General features: G+C 37.2%; 2 protein-coding genes across 7 annotated transcripts; one reads left to right on the forward strand and one right to left on the reverse strand.

Annotated features, from left to right (window-relative positions):
* Positions 1 to 10325: 10325 nt before the first annotated feature.
* Positions 10326 to 15944, forward strand: LOC135649767 (protein SOSEKI 3-like). 2 transcript variants are annotated; one of them, XM_065168531.1, is made up of 7 exons: positions 10327 to 10495; positions 10584 to 10857; positions 10955 to 11024; positions 11104 to 11219; positions 11319 to 12252; positions 14640 to 14926; positions 15018 to 15944. In XM_065168531.1, exons 2-7 carry the CDS (start codon positions 10647 to 10649, stop codon positions 15041 to 15043), a joined length of 1644 nt encoding a protein of 547 aa, XP_065024603.1. In that variant the 5' UTR covers positions 10327 to 10495; positions 10584 to 10646; the 3' UTR covers positions 15044 to 15944. The 2 variants fall into 2 exon arrangements, with proteins under 2 accessions (XP_065024604.1, XP_065024603.1); XM_065168532.1 differs by having other exon boundaries at positions 10326 to 10857; positions 14640 to 14925; positions 15016 to 15944.
* A 581-nt stretch (positions 15945 to 16525) lies between these two features.
* Positions 16526 to 22139, reverse strand: LOC135584454 (uncharacterized). Of its 5 annotated transcripts, none has more exons than XM_065168537.1 (7): positions 21985 to 22138; positions 19892 to 19995; positions 19473 to 19722; positions 18486 to 18573; positions 17048 to 17114; positions 16881 to 16934; positions 16526 to 16806 (listed from the first exon to the last, which is right to left on the reverse strand). In XM_065168537.1, the coding sequence occupies exons 2-6, from the start codon at positions 19928 to 19930 to the stop codon at positions 16881 to 16883; spliced, it is 498 nt and encodes a 165-aa protein (XP_065024609.1). In that variant the 5' UTR covers positions 19931 to 19995; positions 21985 to 22138; the 3' UTR covers positions 16526 to 16806. The 5 variants fall into 5 exon arrangements, with proteins under 5 accessions (XP_065024609.1, XP_065024606.1, XP_065024607.1 ...); XM_065168534.1 differs by having other exon boundaries at positions 19473 to 19717; positions 21985 to 22037; XM_065168535.1 differs by having other exon boundaries at positions 16526 to 16934; positions 19473 to 19731; positions 21985 to 22139.
* Positions 22140 to 24058: the final 1919 nt, after the last annotated feature.

Consider the following 24058-nt stretch of genomic DNA (forward strand, 5'->3'; position numbering starts at 1 on the left):
AAGCCACCGGCATCCACTAATGATCTTCCTTTACTAGGCGAAGATCAACCTCCTTCTTACACCCCTCTTACAACCTCTTATAAGTGGTTCACCCTTTTACAAAGATTTCAATGAAAATAAAGGAGGTGAACACTCAAGCTATTGAAAACAAGACTTTTCCTAAAGCTTTTCTCAACTTCTAGCTTCTCAAAAGGTTGTATTCTCTGTTGAGAAATAAGGGGTATTTATAGGCCCCAAGAGGATTCAAATTTGGGCTCCAAATTTTGAATTCTCTTGGGTTTCCGAGGCCGGCGGTGCCACCACCTGTTAGTGGCGGTGCCACCGCCTGTCATTGTCTGACACTAACAGTGGACTGGCGGTGCCACCGCTCAGTCAAGCGGTGCCACCGCCCAGGTCTCGGGTGCTGGGTGGTGCCACCGCCCAGTCTAGGCGGTGCCACCGCCTAGGCCAATTCAGCTCATTGGTTGGGCTCCAAACTTGGCCTAAACCAGTCCGAACTCGGGCCCAATTGGCCCCTACTTGGGTTATAGGATTAACACCTAATCCTAACCCTAATTAACATGCTAACTATGAATTTAAAGACATTTTTTAAGCTATTACAAAGTCCGTAAGTCAAGACTTCTTCCGGCGAGCTTTCGGCGAACTTCCGACGGTCTTCCGATAAACTCTCAGAAACCATTCTACGGACTCCCGGCAAGCTCCTAGACTTCACGATTTGATCTTGGCGAGTTCCAACGAGCTTCTTCGGCCAGCTTCGATCTTTCTCGGCGAGCTCTGCGAACTTCTAACGAACCTTCCGGTGAGCTTCCAAAAAACCCTTCGGCAAGCTCCCTACTTATTCTTGGCTAGTTCCGGCAGCATTCCCGACGAACCTTCGGACTTCCGTTGAACTCTCGAACTCACAACGAATCCTTCGTGCTTGACTCCAACACTTTGTTTTGCTTTATGTCTTCGTCGTTATCGTAGTTAATCCTGCACACACAAGCAAAAACTCTACTCCGATCTAGACAATTATTACAACACAAATTGACATTCTGTTGCCCGACACGTCATTGGTTGGCGCTTCGTCCGATTCTTCAGCGCATTGTCCTCTCTTGTGGCTTGTTGCCCAATCGACGGTTGACCTCCGCAACCCCAATATCCTTGGTGCAATTCTGCTCTCTTTGGCCCAATGCCCTACGTCCGAAGCCTTCTGCCGTCCAATACCCAGACGTGATCTCCTCCGGCGCAACGTCAATTCCTCCTACGTCAACTGTCTAATCCTGATCGAGTAGACCTACATCACTCAAAATGCAGTTAAACATCTAAACACAATCAATTAGTTTCATCATCAAAATCTGAGATTTAACAATCTCTCCCTTTTTGATGATGACAACTAATTGATGACTAACAGAGTTAACCTTAACTCCCCGGAGTTTAACCAAACTCCCCTTATCAATATGCCATTGATAGAATACTTGAATTATCCCAAATCCAAGTAACATTCATCACATATTATGAAAAACATTTAAACCATCATGCAAATATATAAAATATTCAATTGAATACATGAAGTGATCAATATACTTCTCCCCCTATGTCATCAACAAAAAGGAGAAGTAGCTCTAGCTATTTTAAAAGATATGCAAGTTTTTGCAACATAAAGCTAGATTTTCATCACAACATATAAGCACAAAAGTATAGCAAGATTCTTAAGTTTAATCATGACAATTCAACACTTAAATTTTTGTGCAAGATTGTACTTTACTTTTCTTTGCAAATAACAATATTTATGATGTTTGCAAGTAACAATATTTACAATGATCGAGCTAGCAATAACTTTCTCCCCCTTTGTCAATATCAAAAAGAAGGAGAGGAACCAATGATTTAGACTTTTACATCAACTTAGCATCAATCAATATTTCAATCATCACATGATGCATACAAGACAATAATGCAAAGAAATCATTTCATGAAGGATATCAATGTGAAAATTCACCAAGGATCACATGATACAATCGCAAATCATGATATCATTATGCGATACATCATGAGATGATAATTTATCATATCAATGAAAGATATTAATTGTTAAACATGATATGATAATAGTCTCAAAAATTTTAATTTGTGATACTTGTGATATATTGCAATACACTAAAACATTTAATGCGATGCTTTTAAGGATATCAACCTATTTTTTGATACAAAGCATGGCAAGAGCAATTTTGTTGCAAGTTTTCTAAGTTTTGCACTTTTTGCTTCTTTCAATAGGCAAGATCTTTCTTCTCTTTTTGAGAAGTGCAAGCTTGCAAGTTTTACTTCCTTAGCATGCTAGGAAGTTTACTTTCATTTTCAATGCACAAGCTAGCAAATTTAAAGATGTGCATATTTGCTTTTCTTTGCAATGTGCATGATAGTATTTCTTTGTAATGTTCAAGATAGCAAATTGTACATCATGCTAGCTAGCATATTAAAGATGTTCAAGAAAGTAAGCTCTTTCTTCTCTTTTGAGAAGTGTTATTTTTGCTTCCTTAGCAAAATACCAAACTAGCAAGGGACCATGTTTTACATGAGGCAAGTGTTACATTTGTATCTTTTCTTTAGATGTGCAAGCAAGTTTTTGCATTTTCTTGACTTCTGCAAGGTAGCTAATTTATCTTTGAGATTACCCTTTTCATCAATTCAAGATAGCACATTAGCAACTCTTTCTCTCCCTTTGTCATCGGCAAAAAGAAAGGAAGATTCAAGTCATGAATATCAAAATAATAATTTTATCATGAATATTTCATCATTGTGTGTATCATTATTGTAAATTAAAGTATTGCATACATAATACCAAATCATCATATATATTTTTAAAACATATAAACTCATCATTATATGCATGATTCCAAATCATCATTCATATTATTTCAATCATTGTTTCAATCATCACTATAACTCATCATGCACAAAATGTAAAATCATCTAATATGATACAAACATTTATTTTCAAAATATTTATCACTATTTTCATGTATGATAATAAAGTATTCATGATACACATTATATGCATATATCATCACAATAAAAAGCAATTGAATGCATAATTTCAAATCATAAATGTTTCAAATCATGATGGTATTAACTTGTCAAATTTCATCCTACCATTCATGATCATAACTTTTTATTTGTATGCATCAAAATAATATCAAGAGTATTTCATGCATAATTTTATATCACCACATAAGGAATATCAAGAAAAAAGTAATTGGGTAATGCGATAAACATTTCATGAATACAAGGAATTGCATAAAAATCATATCATAAAAGATTAGAACATGTGAGTACCAAAAGGCATGATTTCTTTTTGAAAAACCTACTTATAAATAATCAAAAGAAAATCTTAAGAGATCGATTAATGAAAAAATCTTGATTCATAATAAATCTTAATTTATAAATATCATGGAATCAAGATCATGAATTTGGATAAAACTCATTTAAATTCAAATCGTCCAAATCATCAAAATCTCAACATTTCTTTCAAGATGGCATAAATAAGTTTATTGGTCTCTTAGGTAGAAATCAATAAGATAGAGAAAAAGAAAATTTTTAATAAAAAAATCTTTCCTCCTTTTGTTTCAACTTATTGATTGATTCCATACATGCATGCCCCCTTTTTTTTTTTTTTTTTTTTTTTAAATCCATGCATCATCGTTTAAAACGGAAAGATCAAAAATCGTAAAAAAAAGTGCAACACATAATTAAAAAAAATTATTTCAACTCATTACTTCAAGTCAAACATAGATTTCATTTAATCAAAATTGAATAACTTCAAGACCAATAAATCATCATGTATAACAATCATCAAGTACGATACAAACTTTTCAAAATATTTATCATGATAAGGCATATAAGCCAAATAAACTATTAAATATAAAGCATATTCATCAATGATGGTTTCATTGGGCATAAGGCATTTTCAAACAAAATCATTTTGTTATTTGTTGTAGTCATACATTTTTCTTTTTAGGTGAATATATCTTTTCATGCTTAAATTTTTTAATTTTTCAAAGATGCTAAAAAGAAAAACATGATATAATTTTTTAAAAACAATTTTTTATTTCCTATTCCTACTATCTAAATTAAGCACTCACGAAAAAGTTCAAGTAATTTCAAAATAATTTAAGAGAGTTGAGTTACTTACCTTATAGTCGAAGCTCATCAAAGCCCAATTCGCCGTTTTACCTTTGGAAGTTCTTGATTCATCCTTGGGTGCCTTCCTTTTCTTTGGCCTCTTCCTCCGTTCAAGTTCATTGTTTATTTTAGATTTTTGTTTAATAAACTTATTAAGAGTTAGTGTTCGAAGTTCAAGTTCATCATTGTCCTCATCACTTGAGTCATCACTCAAGTGGTATTCATTTGTCCGGAGTTCCAAATCCTTCCTATTATTTGGAAGGTGGTTCAAGTGTTCATTGTGTTCATCATGTGCATTGCGCACCATTTCATATGTCATCAATGAGCCGATAAATTCTTCAAGTGAAAAAATATTTAAATCTTTTGTTTCTTGTATTGTCGTTACTTTTGATTCCCAAGCTTTAGAAAGTGATCGTAAAACTTTACTAACAAGTTCAAAATTTAAGAAACATTTGCCAAGAGCTTGTAAACCATTGACGATATCCGTAAAATGGGTGTACATGTCAACAATGGTTTCGCTCGGCTTCATTCGAAAAAGCTCGAAATCATGCATTAAAATGTTAACTTTCGAGTCTTTGACTCTACTAGTTCCCTCGTGCGTGATTTCAAGTGTTCGCCAAATATCAAAAGCCGTTTTGCACATAGAAATTCGATTGAACTCATTTTTGTCCAAAGCGCAAAATAAGGCATTCATAGCCTTTGCCTTTAAAGAAAAATACTTCTTCTCCAAATCCGACCATTCGTTCATTGGTTTAGAGGGAAGTTGAAAACTGTTTTCAACGATATTCCACAAATCCAAATTCATAGAAATCAAGAAAACTCTCATTCGAGTTTTCCAATAAGTGTAGTCCAATCCGTTAAACAACGGTAGATGAAAAACCGATAAGCCCTCTTGAAAGCTATAAAGAGTCATTTCTCTCGGGTGTAAATCTGAAATGAGAAATACCAGGCTCCGATACCAATTGTTAGGACCGGAGCGGCACTAAGAGGGGGGGGGTGAATTAGTGCAACGGTAAAGTATGATAAACTTTCGACGATTTAAACACTTTCGGAAACTTCGTACGATAAAAGCAACATTTCGTTTGAAACCGTTTCGATTGCGTTTTAACTTGAAGGCAGTAAACTATTGAAGGGATTTGCAGTAAGGTAATAGCAGGAAGTAAATGCAAACCAGAGAAGACGGTAGTTTATAGTGGTTCGGTCAATCGTGACATACATCCACTCCTCCGATTTCTCTTCCGTCGAGGCCACCGGCATCCACTAATGATCTTCCTTTACTAGGCGAAGATCAACCTCCTTCTTACACCCCTCTTATAACCTCTTACAAGTGGTTCACCCTTTTACAAAGATTTCAATAAAAAGAAAGGAGGTGAACACTCAAGCTATTGAAAACAAGAATTTTCCTAAAGCTTTTCTCAACTTCTAGCTTCTCAAAAGGTTGTATTCTCTACTGAGAAATAAGGGGTATTTATAGGCCCCAAGAGGATTCAAATTTGGGCTCCAAATTTTGAATTCTCTTGGGTTTCCGAGGCTGGCGGTGCCACCGCCTGTTAGTGGCGGTGCCATCGCCTGTCAGTGTCTGACACTAACAGTGGACTAGCGGTGCCACCGCTCAGTCAAGCGGTGCCACCGCCCAGGTCTCGGGTGCTGGGTGGTGCCACCGCCCAGGTCTCGGGTGCTGGGTGGTGCCACCGCCCAGTCTAGGCGGTGCCACCGCTTGGGCCAATTCAGCTCACTGGTTGGGCTCCAAACTTGGCCTAAACCAGTCCGAACTCGGGCCCAATTGGCCCCTACTTGGGTTATAGGATTAACACCTAATCCTAATCCTAATTAACATGCTAACTACGAATTTAAAGATATTTTCTAAGCTATTCCAAAGTCCGTAAGTCAAGACTTCTTCCGGCGAGCTTCCGGTGAACTTCCGACGGTCTTCTGATAAACTCTCGGAAACCATTCTACGGACTCCCGGCAAGCTCCTAGACTTCACGATTTGATCTTGGCGAGTTCCAACGAGCTTCTTCGGCTAGCTCCAATCTTTCTCGGCGAGCTCCGCGAACTTCCAACGAACCTTCCGGTGAGCTTCCAAAAAACCCTTCGGCAAGCTCCCTACTTATTCTTGGCTAGTTCCGGCAGCATTCCCGACGAACCTTCGGACTTTCGTCGAACTCTCGAACTTGCAACGAATCCTTCGTGCTTGACTCCAACACTTTGTTTTGCTTTATGTCTTCGTCGTTATCGTAGTTAATCCTGCACACATAAGCAAAAACTCTACTCCGATCTAGACAATTATTACAACGCAAATTGACATTTTGTTGCCTGGCACGTCATTAGTTGGCGCTTCGTCTGATTCTTCAGCGCATTGTCCTCTCTTGTGGCTTGTTGCTCAATCGGTGGTTGACCTCCGCAACCCCAATATCCTTGGCGCAATTATGCTCTCCTTGGCCCGATGCCCGACGTCCGAAACCTTCTGCCGTCCAATACCCAGATGTGATCTCCTCCTGCACAACGTCAATTCCTCCTGCGTCAACTGTCTAATCCTAATCGAGTAGACCTGCATCACTCAAAATGCAGTTAAACATCTAAACACAATCAATTAGTTTCATCATCAAAATTTGAGATTCAACATATAATAATAATAATAATAATAATAATAATTAAACTTTTTAATTAACTAATATTTTTTGAAATTGGGGATATGTAGGAAATTTTTTGAATTATGAAAGATATTTTAGTAATATTGACAAAAAGGACAAAACTCAAATTTATGAAATTCTTAGGGGCAAAACTATCTTTTGCCTAGAAAACTCTAATCCCTACCCTGCCTTTCCTGCCTACGAGCACCCTTGCCCCCGCTAGTGCTATGCCCACGGGTGTAGTGCTCGCAGGCGTCGCCCATGTGAGCAGCGTCCCCTTTTGCAAGCGTTGTGGCATGCTTGTAAGCAACGCCCATGAGTGTCATCGCTTGCGCTGCAAGCGTAGTGCCTGCGCACAGGCAGCTCTACCTGTGGGGCGGTTGGCCGCATATGGCTGCAACTGCGTGCAACAATAGTTGTTGCGCCTGCAGGCATTGTGCCGCCTACCTACGGCTGTCGCCCTTGCGATTGCCACTACAAGTGGCTTCACGCATGTAGATGAGCAGCAAGCTACCGTCTACGAGGGCAACAAGGGCAGCAATAGTTGCTACCCTTTCTCTTTTTTGCGTCAACGATTTTGACGTCAAAAGATTTTCTAAAACATAACACACGCAATTCAAAACCAATCTTTCACACGAATAACCTGACTCTAATACCATTGTAGGAAAATTTATGGGTGACATCACATGTGCAGCAGAAAAAAAGAAAACAAAAGCCTCAAATTTTTCAAAAAGGTGTTTATTGTCGTGCGAAGATTGGTGCACAAAAACTCGTAAAACTTAAATCTATATATGAGATAGTATTTTACCTAGGAAGATCATATATCGCTAAATTCCTACGAGAAATCCCTAACACACCTCAGTAGCACCTCATCGTATCTGCACATGCAGATTCAAATCACATCTTATATATATATATATATATATATATATATATATATATATATATATATATATATATATATATATATATATATATATATATATATATATATAATCATTTATATAATGACAAATTATAGTGTGCAACATAAAAAGTCATTGTTATATAAAATAAAACATAATATAAACTAAAAAAAAAGTTTGACTTATGGTTAAAACAATTTTATCTAGTAACATAAACAAATAACCATCTTTGTAGTTGAAAATCTCAACTAAAATAGCAAGATAAAAGTTCAACTAAAACATTGTCATATGTTAAAAAATTAAATTAAAATAAATTGTCATATAAAAAAATTTTAACTTAAATTTTAGGCAGAATACGCTCTAAATGAAATGCTTAAGTTCAAATTAATATAAATAATAGTAAATGTATCTGTTGTTAGATACTAATTTGTTTCAGCATTGTTCATCACAATATATCTAAACTTCACACAACTGTGTCAAATTATCCAATGGGAAGGTAAAGAACTCATAAGCAAAACAACTAACACTTACCATGTTCTTTGAGAACATGTTAGGTGGAACATCATGCATGTCCCAATCCCTTAATTGGGGAAAGCTCAATGGACCAGGTTTTGATGCTGGTGCTCACATTTGAGAGCAAGTTGCAGTACTCATTGTAACATGTAATAGTGTTCTGTTCTTCTTTTTTCCCCTTACAAGAATCCATGTAAACAAGGATAAATTGAAAGATTGAAAAAGTTTTACCAATTCAAGAGAGTTGATTGAGACTGCTTTGTAGAAATCATCCTCAAATTTAAGAAGATTTAGTTGGTGCAATTGCATTTTGTCACTAATGAAACCTAATTAGATTTAAAAAATTTCTAATTTGATTCTGATGGTGATGTTGTTGTGATTCAAAATTTTGATTTCTTAGGGAGACTATTTCGCAGAACTCATCCTAAAATTTGAGAAAATTTAGTGGAAATAGGACTTGTGACCAATGGAACAATCATAACTCAGGCATCTTATATCTTAGAAAATTTCTAATTTGATTCAGTTGATGTCTCAGCCAAATTAGATCTAACAAAGCTCTAATTTGGTCCATAAGAGGTGAACAAGAACTACAAGCAAGGTGAAAAAAGTGGTGATATTGAGATATGTAGGGGAGATGGGAGGCAATGCACACACTATCTTCTTCATACTATTCCTCATGTGCATTGGACATTCTTCTACATAATGTCCTCTAATTTACCTTTCTGATACTGCTGTGATCCCAACCCTCCGTTACTACAATCAACAAGGGCACAACCATAGGTCACAATGTAATATCATAATACCTCGGTCTGATGTCCCACATAATAATGGCATATTGCAGACAAGTCCAGCTCTGCATGTGGATGATAGTCTCCAGGCAAATGGATGCAGAGCTGAGACTGGAAGCTGGTGCTGCACCTTCAGACCTGCTCTTTATTTTATGAAGTGAAGTGACAATAAGCCTAATCTTAATCTGCAAGTCACCCTCAACTCTCAGAATAAGAAACATTTAAGTCTGTACAAAAGCAGGGGAAGATAGAGGGCAGACGTGTACAATGATTTGCAGCAAACATTTCTTTGTGGCATCAAATCTGATGATCTGTCCAGGAAATTGATGGCAAAAGCATCAAAGTACTCTGAAATGAGATTAGATTAAACTCTAAAAGGAGATCCATCAAGCTGGAGAAATTAGTTCTCTGATGATATCAGCAGTATAGTCTTTAGATTTTTATGTTGTTATCTGCTACATGGAACTTGAGATTTTTATGTTCTTGATGAGTTTGGAAGGATTGAAAGCATCAACTATTCTATTTACATATAGTAAAGCTCAAAGGGAATCTAACATTAATGCTTAGGGTTGATTAGTAAAATGACAATCTTTTCTTGGCTGACCTGAGTGACTCTGTGAAATATAAATCACAAGCAAATTTGTCCCCAGTTGGCCAAAGAGTTAAAAGAAGCCTTCTTCTTCTAATGGTCAAACTCCAGTTCTTCTGCAAGAAAATAAATCAGATTTCCAGTTCCATAGATGTCATTGGTGAGAGAAAAAGTTAGTCAGACACCTTCTTAAATACTTGATGCTTTTCAATGTAGGGTGCCGTCAGAAGCAGGCAAGCTTTCCACTAAATGAGACACCACACCGCGAACTGGTCGACGTACTGACCATTGGGAGAGGTCAAAACGAAGCCCAAAGAGAGATTTCAAATCATTCATCGATGATTTGCTTGCTGAGTCTTTGCTTGGTTGTTTTCACTACTAAGCAAGGACGGTTCATTGCATTATGCAATGCTCCCATCAATATAGATTCGACGTAGATTTGAAAGAATTAATATATACAATTTTATCTCTGTAAATAAAATAAATTAAAGAGTTAATATACAATCACCCCTTCTAATTTTTTTTTAATATTTCGAGTGTTATTCTTTTACTTGTTCAAATGTTATTTGAATATTATATGACATATGATATCATATACTCAAAAGTTTGATCCAATTTATATTTTTATTATGTATATTTATTTTTATAACTTAAAAAAAAAACACACAAGTTGGGAGTGTATGCAGTGAATTTTACTTGCCATCCTCAGTCGATGATAACCAAACCGACCAACACATTGTCTTCTTCCCCACATAATAAGCCGCACGTCGTTTCGCACTCCTTCCTGCGTTGACAGCGAGCTGCCACCCGCCACCACCACCTCCTCCTCCTCCTCCTCGTGCTCCTTCCCCCTCCGTCGGCGGAACTCCAAGTATATAATAATCGTAGACGTTAATTGGCTAGTTCAAGGTGTTCGACCATAATCCCTCCTCCTCAGTCTTCTTCGTCTTCTTCTTCTGATCTCAAATTGCACGGAATTCCCTGCCACTTTGTGAAGAGAACCATGAGCGCCAACGCGACTTTTACCGCGAAGTGAAGTCCAACGGCAAGGAGGCGAGAAATGGATGCCCGGATGATGCGAAGGCACGCGTCGCAGGCGAGTCCGGAGAGGTCCAAAGTGTGGACCGAGCCGGCTCTGAAGCAGCGCCTGCAGGAGCGGCAGCGAGGGGGGAAGATTCCCGTGGTGTACTACCTCTGCCGGAATCGCCACCTCGAGCACCCGCACTTCATCGAAGTCCCGCTCTCTTCCCCCGAAGGACTCTACCTCAGAGGTTAGTGTGGACCGGTTTCGGGCGAATGGGAGAGAAAAGGAGCGATCTTGATGCATCCAGGGGTTGACTTTTCCTGTGTGTGTCTCTTCCTCCGTAGATGTGATCGACAGGCTTAACGTGCTGAGAGGCAAGGGGATGGCCGCCATGTACTCCTGGTCCTCCAAGAGGTAAATTTCTCGAGATTGGAGACCGCAAGAACCCTAGATTTCAACTCTGCAATCAGCTAATGGGTCGGCGATGGTGCAGGAGCTACAAGAATGGATTTGTGTGGCATGACCTCTCCGAGGACGATCTGATCCTGCCGTCGCAGGGCAATGAGTACGTGCTCAAGGGTTCCGAACTCTTGGATCAAACCCCTCCAGGTACATCGTGGATTTGCGTGTAGACTATATCTTATTGTTAGTGAAGTCGGAAGAATATAATTCTATGACCAGATTGAATGATGCTTATGTTCGATTCAGATCGGAACAGTGATGGCATAAGCAATGGAATGACTCAGAATCTGAAATACCCTATGCAAGAGCCACCGACAATCTGTTATAAAGGCCAAGAAGCTTCTTGTTCTTCGTCTTCTGCAATGATTATGATTAGGGAGCCTAAGCTTCCCCCGCCGTCACCGAAGCAACCAACTCCTCCTCATTCTCCTGCTGCACAAGGATATGTGCTATGTCCCTCGGCCTGTAGATCAGGCTCCTTGGGGAACTTTTCACCGAAGCCTGGTGCTAGAACTTCCCCGCCATCAGCATTGGGTTCCCCGAACTCGATGGAGTACAGGATCTGCAAGCCCATTGGAGCTCAGGATGCCTCCACTCAAACCGACGACCGAGGAAGTATGAGTCATGGATCGATCACTCAAATTGTTGGCGTCCCAACAGATGATAGGCCTCGAAATGAGCAGACAATGTGTTCAAAGGAGGAGCTTGAAACCAATAATGTTGAGACATCACCACCTTTAACACTTCCCAGTGATCCTTCATGTGGGAAGATGAATACCTTGGAGTCCTTGATTAGAGATGAAGTAAGCAGAAGGAACAACTTTAGGATTATGGAAGCGGAGGAAGTTTTCCTCCCAAACAGGTCAAAATTTAAAGCCACAAATATGCTTATGCACCTGATTACTTGTGGATCAACCTCTGTGAAAGACCACTATGGCCTTGGATTTATGCCAACCTATAGGACAAGGTTCACTGGTACAAGTTTCGCCTCACCATTGTCTGCCAATTCAATGGTTCTGGGGGGAATTAATGGCTTGCCAGAGAGCCGAAGAGAAATTGGCGTAAGTCTGAAAAAGAAGGGACATTTTAGTGGGAGCATGATTGAAACAAACAAGTACAAAGAGGAAATAGTGGAAGGAGTTTCTAGTCTAAAACGATCGTCTTCCTTTGGTGAGGAAAGGTAGTGCAGAATTTAATTGCTTAAATCAATATTCTGAATAGAAATATTTCCATGTAAGTGTTGATGTTCTGCATATATTCTACTTGATTGACTAGCCTTTAGGTAAACACGAATGGTCTGAAAATCATAACATAAGTATGTTTATTGGGGAACAAACTTGGAAGCTCGCTTTGTGATATCATTGCTAAATTGATTGTCTCATCTTCACTTGACCATAGGGTTATCTGTAATTTGTGCAGTTAAGGAATTTAATCAGTTGTCTAGTTTCAAGGGAAAAAATATTATGAGAAAAAACAAATATTGAAAAATTTTCTTTTCCTCCTTGGCTACACTAAAGGACTGAGATTTGAAACACTCAGGACATGGAAAGGTGTGTTTGATCTGCTTCTTGTCCTTTTTTTTCCATGTTTTGGGTAGGCCTGCTGAAAACATATTTGCTCTTCCTGTTGATACATATCTTGCTTCCCTTTTGTTGCAACTGACTGGAAGGAGAACTTCCTCTCTCATTTCCATATTGCTTACAAGTAATATGCAGTTATATCTGCAGACAGTAAAATCCTCATAATTGATGATAAAGTTGGCAGCACTTATATGTGATAAATCTTCATGACAATATCCTGCATATATTCATCAAGTGTGCAAATTTCATTTAATAGGTAATGCAGTTTGATCGTTTCCAGAGATATTAGGTAGCATGCCTCATATCTCTTCCTGCATCGAGTGTACTGAAGCTAACCTTTTTCTTTTGTAACCAGGTACAATAAATTATTGAACTAACTCTTAAATGAGGTTTTTAGATAATTACCATTTCAAACTTTGGAAATAGTGTAGTTTCCCCTCCATTTTGGCTTCTTAATTTTCTTTTCGAACTCTCAGGCTTTGGTCCATGTACTTGTTGAAGAAACAGTGGTGAAGTGATACATGAGCTACTGTGGCTATGTTATTTATGCTTAAACCGAATAATATTTTCTAACAGAGTTATAAATCATATTCTTGAGTTATAAATTCTTTTTGTATGAGCTATAGATAAATCACCATTGGATGGGGTTACTGGAAGCATGGAAATGACAAGGAGTGATATTTGCATTCAGTAGCAAAGAATTTGTTAAGCGGATTGATACTAACAACCCACAAAGAATGAGAGAGGGGCCATAATAAAATGCAGAATTGTGTTATTCATTGCAACTATATTTCTTATGAGTTGAAGAAAGAAAATTAAAAAATGTTTCAACTGCCAGAAAGAAAGGATATCTTTTGTTACAGTGCTTTTGAGTGAATGTGCAGTAGATTTCAAGTTTCGAAGAGATAATCTTGGATTTTTTTTCTTGACGATACTTTAGAGACAAAGGCCGATTTGTGCTTCTTGACAGCTACTGAGTCTAGGATCATTGATATCCTGGCCTTGATTTGGCCAGCATGCAAATGCTAGTACTATTAGCCTAATTCACATGACGAAGTTTTCTGGTTTTTGTCGAAGTTTTTTATTTATGTTCCTTTCAAAGGTGATCATATGTCCACGGATATAGGAGCTTCAGTCATTAGGGTTGTAGGACAGAAATTGTAGAATCTGATAGTGTTTTTTAACTCAATGACTTCTGGAGAAAGATGTAGTGAATTATCTGCATCACGTCTTACATGACAGAGAGAGGGACCATTATATCTGTAACATAATGGTTCATAAATCTTAGTGTGCAATACTTTATAGGTCCTGGCTGCAAAATCCTTGTGGACACCTGTGTAAGTTCACAATACCCCATCTAGAACTTGTCAAAATGAACTCTCCTTTGGAAATCCCCATCTGATTAGGACTGAGCCAATGCAACCGACAAATCTAACTAAAAGTTTTGGATGAAGCATCTTAAGTTAGCATCTTAAGTTATGACTTGGTTTGTAGGTTGCGTTGGCACAATCCAAATAAGGGACAGTTTAGTGGTTTGTAGGTTGCATTGGCACAGTCACCTCAAGGTATGACTTGGTTTGTAGGTTGGAAATCCCCATCAAACCAAGTGCCAATGCACTTGCTTGTTGAGGAATTTAGCATCTTACTTGGTTTGTAGTAACCGTTGGAAATAATAGATAAGCTAGGTATGAATTTATGGTCAAGTGTTTTGGCTGAGACACCAGGTTGCATAAGGGTTTGGTAGTCGAATGAGCGTCAGCTCTGCAAGATCATGATAACACAGAATAAAATTATTTCTATATTGTACCGAACAATGCTGACCTCATTAAATTGAACATCATAATTGAAATTACAAATCTCATGATACCAGATTTGCTTTTGTACTTACATATATGGACTTGTACATAGCATCCTTTATATTTAAAAATTCTCCAATTTACAACTTTGGTTCAAATATTGTATATATAAAGAAATCCTACTGATACAGGAACCACAACATGCCTCATTCGAGAAGGAACAAGGAAAAGGAAGCAGATTCAGCTCAGTTAAAGTGCCTCCCTAGTACAATGAAAATTTCATCCTGCACACAGTCAAGGGATAATCAGAATGGAACTTTGATGTCCCAAATTTCAGAAATAATGGGGAACTCTTCTGGCATATTCTCACCACTCAATTCATCATATGGTGAAAACGAAAGGATTATAGATAAGGGATCATCTGTGAGGTCAGAATTTTACAGAGAAGAAAAAGAGAAGGTGATCAAGATCGAAGAAAGTTGAGTCTTATTGTCCATGTTCCCTCTTGCTGAATCTTTATAGTTACTCGTTTCTTGCCCCTCAATTTCTGTTTCACTATTTTCCTGCAGGCTTAAATCTGGAGCTCGGTTCATAATCGAGTCTAGATCACTAGGTGATGATATTGAAGATACCTCTGAATGAACACAGGAACTCTGTGTTAATGTATCATGTCCCATTTCAGTATCAGCTGCTTTCTTTACAGCTGTGCTTGGAGGAATCTGTCCAACATTTAAAGTGCTTGTAAGTGCCATTTATTCGTTTTTTTTTACTTATTCCAGTTCTTTTGAGTTGTCTTATTCTGACAACCCTAGCAAGAAACGTATAAGTTGGCTACCTGCAAAGAAATGTCATTGTTCCACTAATGTCTTGTGGCTTTTAAGCTGCAAGAAGAGAGCAATTCCTTACACACTGTGAGCTAAGTTTGCTCTCTTTTTTGGTGGTACAATAAAACACGCTGCATGACACTGTCGCATGTACATAACAAAGATGAAGGTGAGCTGTGCTTGGCTTCAACTTGAAAATCTTTACAGAACACTTTTCATTTTATGAGAAAACTATTGAAATCTGGGTGTAGTATTCTGGTTGCCCGTGTCAATTGACCATTATATTAAAGAACGTTCTTGTCCACCATGTGCCCAAGGTGAGTATTTTTATTTTACCATGGTTCCCATAGCTATGATGTTGGAATTTCAACAGGATATGATGTATCAGATAAGGTGATTCCTCTTTGATAATGGCATCGCAGGGGTTTGATATATATAGATCATGAAAAAATATTTTCTTCCTTGTAATTATGCATTTTTATTTAAGTTGCTGTCAGCTTTTGAATGGTTGATTGAAAGAAATGAACAAGTCAAATAGTATAGTATTTATTGCTTCTCTCTTTTTGACTTCAGTGAATTCACTTGTAAAATGTAAGGATACAACTGCTTTGATGTGGTCCTTATGTTTTTGTCAAAAGAGCAAAATAATGGGAGTCATGTCACTGTTTGCAAGATTTGCGGATACTCACACTCATCATGATGTATCGGTATAATCTATTTGCATTATGTTGCTACTTCCTGTGATGTTCAACCCCTCGTTTTGCACAATACCAACTGTGTGCTATAAATGCTGGATCTGCCCTCAGAATGAGAGCAACCGAACTCTCTCGTTCGTGTGGTCCTGAAGAGGATGTTCTTATGCGTCAGAGCTGCCACACTGATCATGTGTTGTGTCACATCAATTGTTCTATTGTTTGTTTCGACTTGCAGGTGAATGACAAACTTTTTGGAATCCATGAAAAGAATGTTCATGTGCCATATAAATCTGGTACGATCTTTCGGGTTCCCGATCAAGAATGTTTGAGGTGGATGAAAAGCATGCCCATGGAGTCTCTGGCACGGTAGGACAATGCCATGGATCACATTGGACAAAATAGTTTGCAACTGTAAGATGTAATAAAATAACATAAAACAAGATTGACATAATTAAAATCAAGGAGGAATCTGATCCACCAGACCATCTCAAGACATTGACACAGCTACAGTTTGAGCTCTTTGCTATTGCAATTTTATGAAGCCAAGGAATCTGAGGCTTCAAAATAAGAACACAGTTATATGAGATAAATCATGAACATCGCTTTTCTGTACAGAGCCGGAGTGACATTGTATTACAAGCTTTCAGTCAGCAAATTTCTCGAAATTCTATAAAAGAAAACTTTCAAACACATGCCAGCAGCTCGGGTTACAAAATATACTCGGAGCTCACGACACATGGAGCTCCATTACTAGGGTGCAACACAAGACACTAAATTTAACAACCCTGGAGCTGACAAAATCATCTTTTAATCAGAAGTCAAGTAGGTTGAGGCACCGCCTGTGACAGGGGCAATGTGAGCCAGGCCTTAAATATGTCTCAACAATAATATGACATCCACTGAGAGTCCTTACCTAGTCATAAAGCCCTTCTTCGTGCCAAATATCAACCAAAAAATCTACCATTTCCTGTATATGACCAATAAACATACAATAATGTATAAGAAGATCTAAAAGATTATTCTAAAAACATTCTGGATTTAGAACTATATGGAAAATAAGATAGGGAAGCATGGACTTACAGATAATGGAATTGACTCTGGAAAAGGTTGGCTTGTCGATAGCAAGTCATCATATGTTGAGCACCAGCTGAACAAGACAAATAATTGAACGCTAAGGGAATAGAGATTACCATCATGATATATTCATAGTAATGAGTATTTGATTAACAAAACTAAAAGCTCCATTCTAGGTCTTTGGAACATACAGTTACAGAGAATTTGAAATTAGAAAATGATATTGTTTAAAAATACATGTGAACTGGATTTTAGCTTAATCTTATACCTGCAGCTGCAAAGATTTAGATGCACTCATGCCATGAATGCCAAATTTACAACCCTAATTTGAACAAAATTTCCTCACTATGGAAACATGTGAACTGATAGTCTCTTGGACTAAAACGGTACCAACATTTTACCTTGAGATAGTGTGCAAGAGAACTCAAACCAATTCCCTGAAGGCGGGGAGTAAACAGGACCTATTCTTTATCAATGAGATAGTGTGCAAGAGTATTAATCAAATCATTTGCTACTACAACGATAAAGGCACTTGAGCTTGACACCTAATATGGTAGCAAAAATAGTTGTTTGTTAACAAATCAAGTCCTATGTCTTTCTACTTCTTTTAATCCTCTAATTCACCAAAAAGCAAATATTCTCTAACGTTTACCTTTCCATTGTACATTCCTCAACTCCACAGTCCAATAAGGAAAGCAAAATATACACCAACATAAAAAACTTCCATCAATGCAAAGTCTAAAGAGGGTAGATATATGTATTTAACCGTGCAAGCAGAGAAACTATTTTCTTGGCTTGAATCCTGATCATCCAAGTTGCAAAGAAAAATATCATAACTTGGCACCAAGGTCCATCCACTGAACATTTAGCAAAAGCAATAGGCTTGGTTGATAATATCATCTTATTCCCAACATAAAATAATCTCTCTGCTCATTTTCAGCCAGACTGCCCAACTGCCATGTTACATAGGTCAGTTCCAGAAACTAATTGGAGTTTCCTAATCCTTTTATACTCTAAAAACTTTATGCCAGATATGTCACCTGCTTTGCATTGTATATGAGCCAAACTTAAATTTTCATTTGCTCAAAGCATTAACAATCATGAGTTTCTCAAGCATTCATCAAACACCAAGACACTTAGTTTGGGTCAAAATCTTAACATCACCAGCTGTAGATCAACAAAAGAACTTTCTGTGATAGAAGTAGGACTATAACCAACATGTGCTCTCAATGAGAATTCCAAAGTGCTGACTTAGAAAATATAATACTGACACACAACAAATGTCAGGCAAATTGATCATATAATTTAATGTGAGAGGAAAATAATCCACAGGTCTTAACTCCTGCCTATAGAGTAATACAGTCTTTAAATGCAGAAGTTACACCTATATACGAAGAACTCACAGTCAAATCTAATAGAAATGATGAGGGACCAAGGTGTCTACCTTATTGATGGTTCCCTTGGTATTCTGCGGCAACTTTTTGACTGGTCTCCTACCCATTCTTGTCTCATCTCATTCCAAGCTAAAGCAGCTGCAAAATGTAGGTTACAATTCTTGAGCATTAACATGAGCAATTTTTTTATCCTCCAATCCCCAGTGACAAATAATATGGAAACTTTTGATGAGCTTTGTTAAACAATAAACAGTAAAGAACAATGTAAACTAATATGTATAAACCAGCAAAACTGCAGATATTACTCAAGTACAAAAGTACAAAACAATGTAAACTAATAAGTAGGCACAGACAAAAAGTTATCCAGCTATTTCCTACTTCAACCTTCTGATAATATGTAGCCATTTTCGGCTTGTTAATAATGAAAAAATATGGATAACAAAGTAAAGATGTATTTCTCACGAAAGGCCCATCAATCAAGGCCTCAAACAGAAAACTCCTCAACTCTCAGCCCACAATATTGTTAATTGTAATATTACCAAAAGCAATATTGACAAAATGAATGTGTACAGAAGAAACTAACATATCTTGATGTTCATATGGTAGAACATGGCAACCCTGTTATGTATGCATAGTGCAACCAAGGCCGGCCAGGTACACATACCCTGACCAAGAGCCCAGCAAATAAGCGACGATATTATTAGCATAAATGTAACTTGACCTGCTTTTTTTCTTAGAAAAAAATGTTTTCGGTTATCAAATTTCCACTCTGTTCACTACATAACAAATAACCAATATATATCTCATGCAAATTCTATATGTGACTCAACAAATGTCCACATGAGTGAAGTAGTCAAACTAAACAAGACCATAACAATTATTTTAAAATGGTATTACTACATAATAAGTCATATGTGATAGGACATACTGATATTTCATCATGAAATTTGTAAAGAAAATAATCAACAAGCATCAGGATTTGATTAGAAAACAATATTCATCAAGCTGGAAATTTTCAATACCATTTTGAGACAGACCTTGATTAATAAAGGGATGGTTGTTTTTATTTTCCAGTGGAACCTTCATGTCCTTTGAAACAGATGTGAGGCACAAAGGACGGTGTGCATCAAGGGAGTTAAAGTTGCCAAAATCATTTTCCATTTCCCTTGAACTTGATGACCATTGCCTTATCCAACACCTTGAAGATTGATCTCTCCAAAAGGATGACATCAGTGTTCTTTCTGAATTTGATCTGGTTTCAGCTTGGATGCCCAAACAACAACTGCTCTGCACAAACTTAAAGAAACTAAATGGTGTTCCATGAATACAAAAAGAAGAATGAACATTCAAAAATGAATTAGCTAAGGTAACTACTGCAGATCGTCCAGAAAAGAAATTGCAAACATACAGAAATAAATAGCTTGTCATCCTCATCTCAAGAAACAGAAATGCCTACCCCATGGAAGCTAAATTTACGTAACTTATGCAGGAGCATTCATCTATCAATATCACGCCTCCATGACAGCTCATCTAGTGATATCTAATGTAGCTTCCACATTCCTATCAGTAAAAAAGGAAAAAACAATGAGCTTCTAAATCCATCTGCATGAGCAACATCGAAGTTCTAAAATGTTCAGCAAATAAATAGTAGTAGTGAGCAAGAAAGCACCGTATGACTTAAATGAAAACCACAATTTCAGTTTCTCTGTTTACTTTTTTGCAAATGCCTTTAGTAACATTGGAACAATTACGGAATATAAATAAAAATACATTGTTTCACATCCAAATGTAAAATCAAATCAACTAAATGAATACCACAAAAGGAACAATCTGATCATGGTTTAAGACGAGAATATTGCAATGGCTTTGGATGTCCCTCGTAGTATGGTTCAATAGTAGACATATGATGGGAATGTTTCTTGTTTCTTGTTCCACATAAAATGTGCTAATTTCTTGTTCCACAAATTGTACCACAAGTCATTGGTACATGTAACTTGCCAAAAAAATCACGTACCAACTAAACCATCTAACATAAATCCTTGGCAGAATCCATAACGTTTATCACATTATTTTCTTACTTTGCAATCATTGGTATATTTCACTGTGAATAATAATACCATTAGTGTATTTGTTATTTGAAATTTCTACATAAGCTAAAGAGTATCACAACCCCAAGTTACTGTAGCATCCATTGCCTCTTTTTTAAATTTTAGGGCATCACGGCAAGTTCTCACTCCTGTTGAATGGGGATGGCACATAATGGATTGCTTCATCTATAGTGGTTAGGCGGGACAAGCCGGATCAAGGCTGTGTCAAATTGATTGTCGACTGCTCCTATAGTAGTCAAAGGAGGGGGGTTTGGGTTTACTCTTAAGAACTCATATTGGTTCTTTCCTGGGTAAATTCAATACTGGTACAGGGAGCCTCTACAATGAGCTTGTTGCTATAAAAGATGGGTTATTCTAGTCAGCAAGGAAGGAATTCTATAAATTATTGTGATGTCAAATGTGGAGACGGCTATTCTCATATCGGACAAACGCACAAAACTCTCTTTTTTTTTATATCATCTCTCTTTTTTTATCATGTAGAACTCTCCCATTTGTTCGAGAAGGGTAACGAATGTGCAAACTGGCTAGCTAAATTTGCTAGAACCTCTAGGTCAACTTTTGTTTGGCTAGGGGAGGTACCACCTCTCTTCCGTAGTCTATTGTGTGGTGACCTCCAGAGCACAAGCTGTAATCACTTTTTGAGTTAAATGCATTTCTATTTAAAAAAAGAAAAAAAAACTTCTCTCGCCCACTAAGTTCTATATATTGTTTCCACAATTATTCAATCTATCATCATAGATGCCATGAAGTACTTAGTAACCAGAAATTATGAGATGATAACAACTCCAGACAACAAGAAACACCTATCCAACACAAATTTCAGTTCAAGTAACACGACTCTGTCTAAGTTAGGATAATAACGTATGTCAATAGAGGAAGAGAAAGGGATGAGTTGTTAATTTCACTTTGTTACAACACAAGGGGCAATAAGAACACGATTTGATAGGAAAACAAAAATTAGCTTCAAATCTCCCCAATATGGGGAAGAAGCAAAAAATAAGGGTTTCGAAGAGAATCGAATTTCCTCCGATTCTCTCTCACGTATTCGCATCTAAACGAGATAATCCGTTTCTCTTCCCTTCACACCTAATTCTCCCCATCCAGGAATCACCCATCGCCCAGCTAAATTCACCGTGCAAAAGCATCACAAGAAACAACGATCGATCCAATTCATTCTTTGATCAGCCAAGCGCCCGAACCAGAATAAAAAAGAGACCACGAGTAGGGCAAAACCAAAAATTTCTTGCATCAACGGCAACAACTCAACTCAGAATTCAAATTCATTCTTTGATCAGCCAAGCGCCCGAACCAGAAAAGAAAAAGAGACCACGAGTAGGGCAAAACCAAAAATTTCTTGCATCAACGGCAATATCTCAACTCAGAATTCGAACAAGGAGAGAGGGTGAGAGGAAGAAGATCGCATCGAGGGGGGCTGGCATACCTTTTGCTCCCTGGAATTCCTTTGACGACGGGGTGGATGCTGGGGCGGCATTGGGATACCGTCGTCCGTTCGTCTTAAAGGCCGCGGTGATTGGTCGCGAAACGACAGCCGTCGATCTCTACCCGCTCCCCCAATGATGATGGCAGAATAGGCAATCTCGACCGTACGTTGGATGCATCTATTTTAATGGGATATTTATAGATTCGATGGGCGTGGCGGCTTTGGATATTTTGGAGACCACCGTATCAGGCTTTTCTATTACATTAATATTATTTATTATTCTTCTCCTCTCAAAACAATGTGCGGTGGAAGGATGGAAACCGTGCGAGAGGATTGGATACTGCCATTCCATGTTTGCCCTAATACCAATTTATCCCCCAAAAAAAACTTTAAATCAAATAAGTAATATCTACCTGTTTTACTGAGTTTGTGATCTAATTAATATTTCAGAAAAGGGATACATGGCTAATTTTGAAAAGATAAAATGATTAAGATAGAAGAATCAGACGTTGGAACGAAGTTAGAAATCGGACATTGGGCTAGAAAAATCAAACATTATGCTAAGATCAGATATTACGGAAGTCAATATACCAAAAGATCAAGAAATATGTCGAAGAAAAGTATGATACGCTAGGAGTTCAGATAAACAAATGATATATCGAATAATATAGAATTATTATATTTTAATCATTTATATCTTAATCATCGTAGTTAGGTCTTACTAACTCAATTAAGTTAGGTATTAAATTAAGTTAGTTTTGAGTGTAACCTTACTAACTCAATTAAGAGCCCATTAGGCTTGATCTAGGGATGAGTTGGGCCCATTAGAAGGCTCATTCAGTGACCATATCAAACCAAGTTGGTGGCATCGCTAAACCAAGCAGTGGAACCACCTATGAGCTAGAATGTATGAAATGTATGTTTTTTGAAAGACCCGATGATGGTATCATCCAGACTGATGGTAGTACTACTAGTACACGATCTCCCATGATATCAAGCGGTAGTACCATCCAGAGTAGACAATGGTATCATCGGTGGTCAATCCAGCAAGTAGTGGTATCACCTAGTATTTACGAAAATATCGTTAATATCCTGAAAACCTACGAATGAGACTTTTTTGACTCTATTTTTAAAGTTATTTGGACATATAAATACATCACTTATTTTTGCTTGAGTAAGCAAGAAAAGTGAAAGAAAAAGCTTATGATTTTGAATTGTAAAGTCTTGAAAAGTATTAAGTATCTCTCTTCTCCTTTTTAAAGTTTAAAACTCATTATAAGAGAGGTGCGAGACTTGTAAAGGTTTTTCCTAAACGTATGAAAAGGAGAAAGAGTTGTAAAGAGGTTAGTTGGTCTTCGCCCATTGAAAGAAGATCGTTAATGAACGCTAGTGGTTTCGACGGAAGAGGAATTAAGATCGGAAATAGATTGTGACGACCAAACCACTTTAAATTCGATGTTCCTTTCTGCTCTTCGTTATTATTGCTTTATGAGTTAATTGCTTATTACGATTACTTTAAATCAAACACACTTTCATTATCGATTTTTAAAATTTTTTAAAATTGATTCAATTTTACGAAAGCACTAATTTATCCCCTCATTGGTTACGGTCTTAACATCGAGAACAACCATTTTTATCATTTAAGAAAATCAAATAACTCAACTACATTTTAAAAATCACATTGTGTATTCATCTGCCAACATTAATCACGATAAGTAACGAATTCGGCAAAAAGAAGTAGATATAAATATTGCTTCATTCTAAGAGTTATAATATCCAATATTTTAAATCTCTTTAGTATTTTTATTATTTTAGAAAAAAATAAAATTTAAAATAAATAAAAATTACATAAGATATAATCTGAAAGATCGCTTCATGCATACATACTCAAGTCAAGTTTAGGTTTATGTTTGATTATCAAATAATTAAATAGATTCAAATTCTATTAGGATACTCTACCCATTTGATACGATCAATTTTCACTGTCAATCTGACCGCACGTGATGAAATTGATCGAATCTAACACATCTTTTTAAGTATTATGATTTTTTTAAAAAATATATACACGTTTGAT

Source organism: Musa acuminata, chromosome BXJ3-9, assembly GCF_036884655.1.
Source record: "Musa acuminata AAA Group cultivar baxijiao chromosome BXJ3-9, Cavendish_Baxijiao_AAA, whole genome shotgun sequence".
NCBI lineage: Eukaryota > Viridiplantae > Streptophyta > Magnoliopsida > Zingiberales > Musaceae > Musa > Musa acuminata.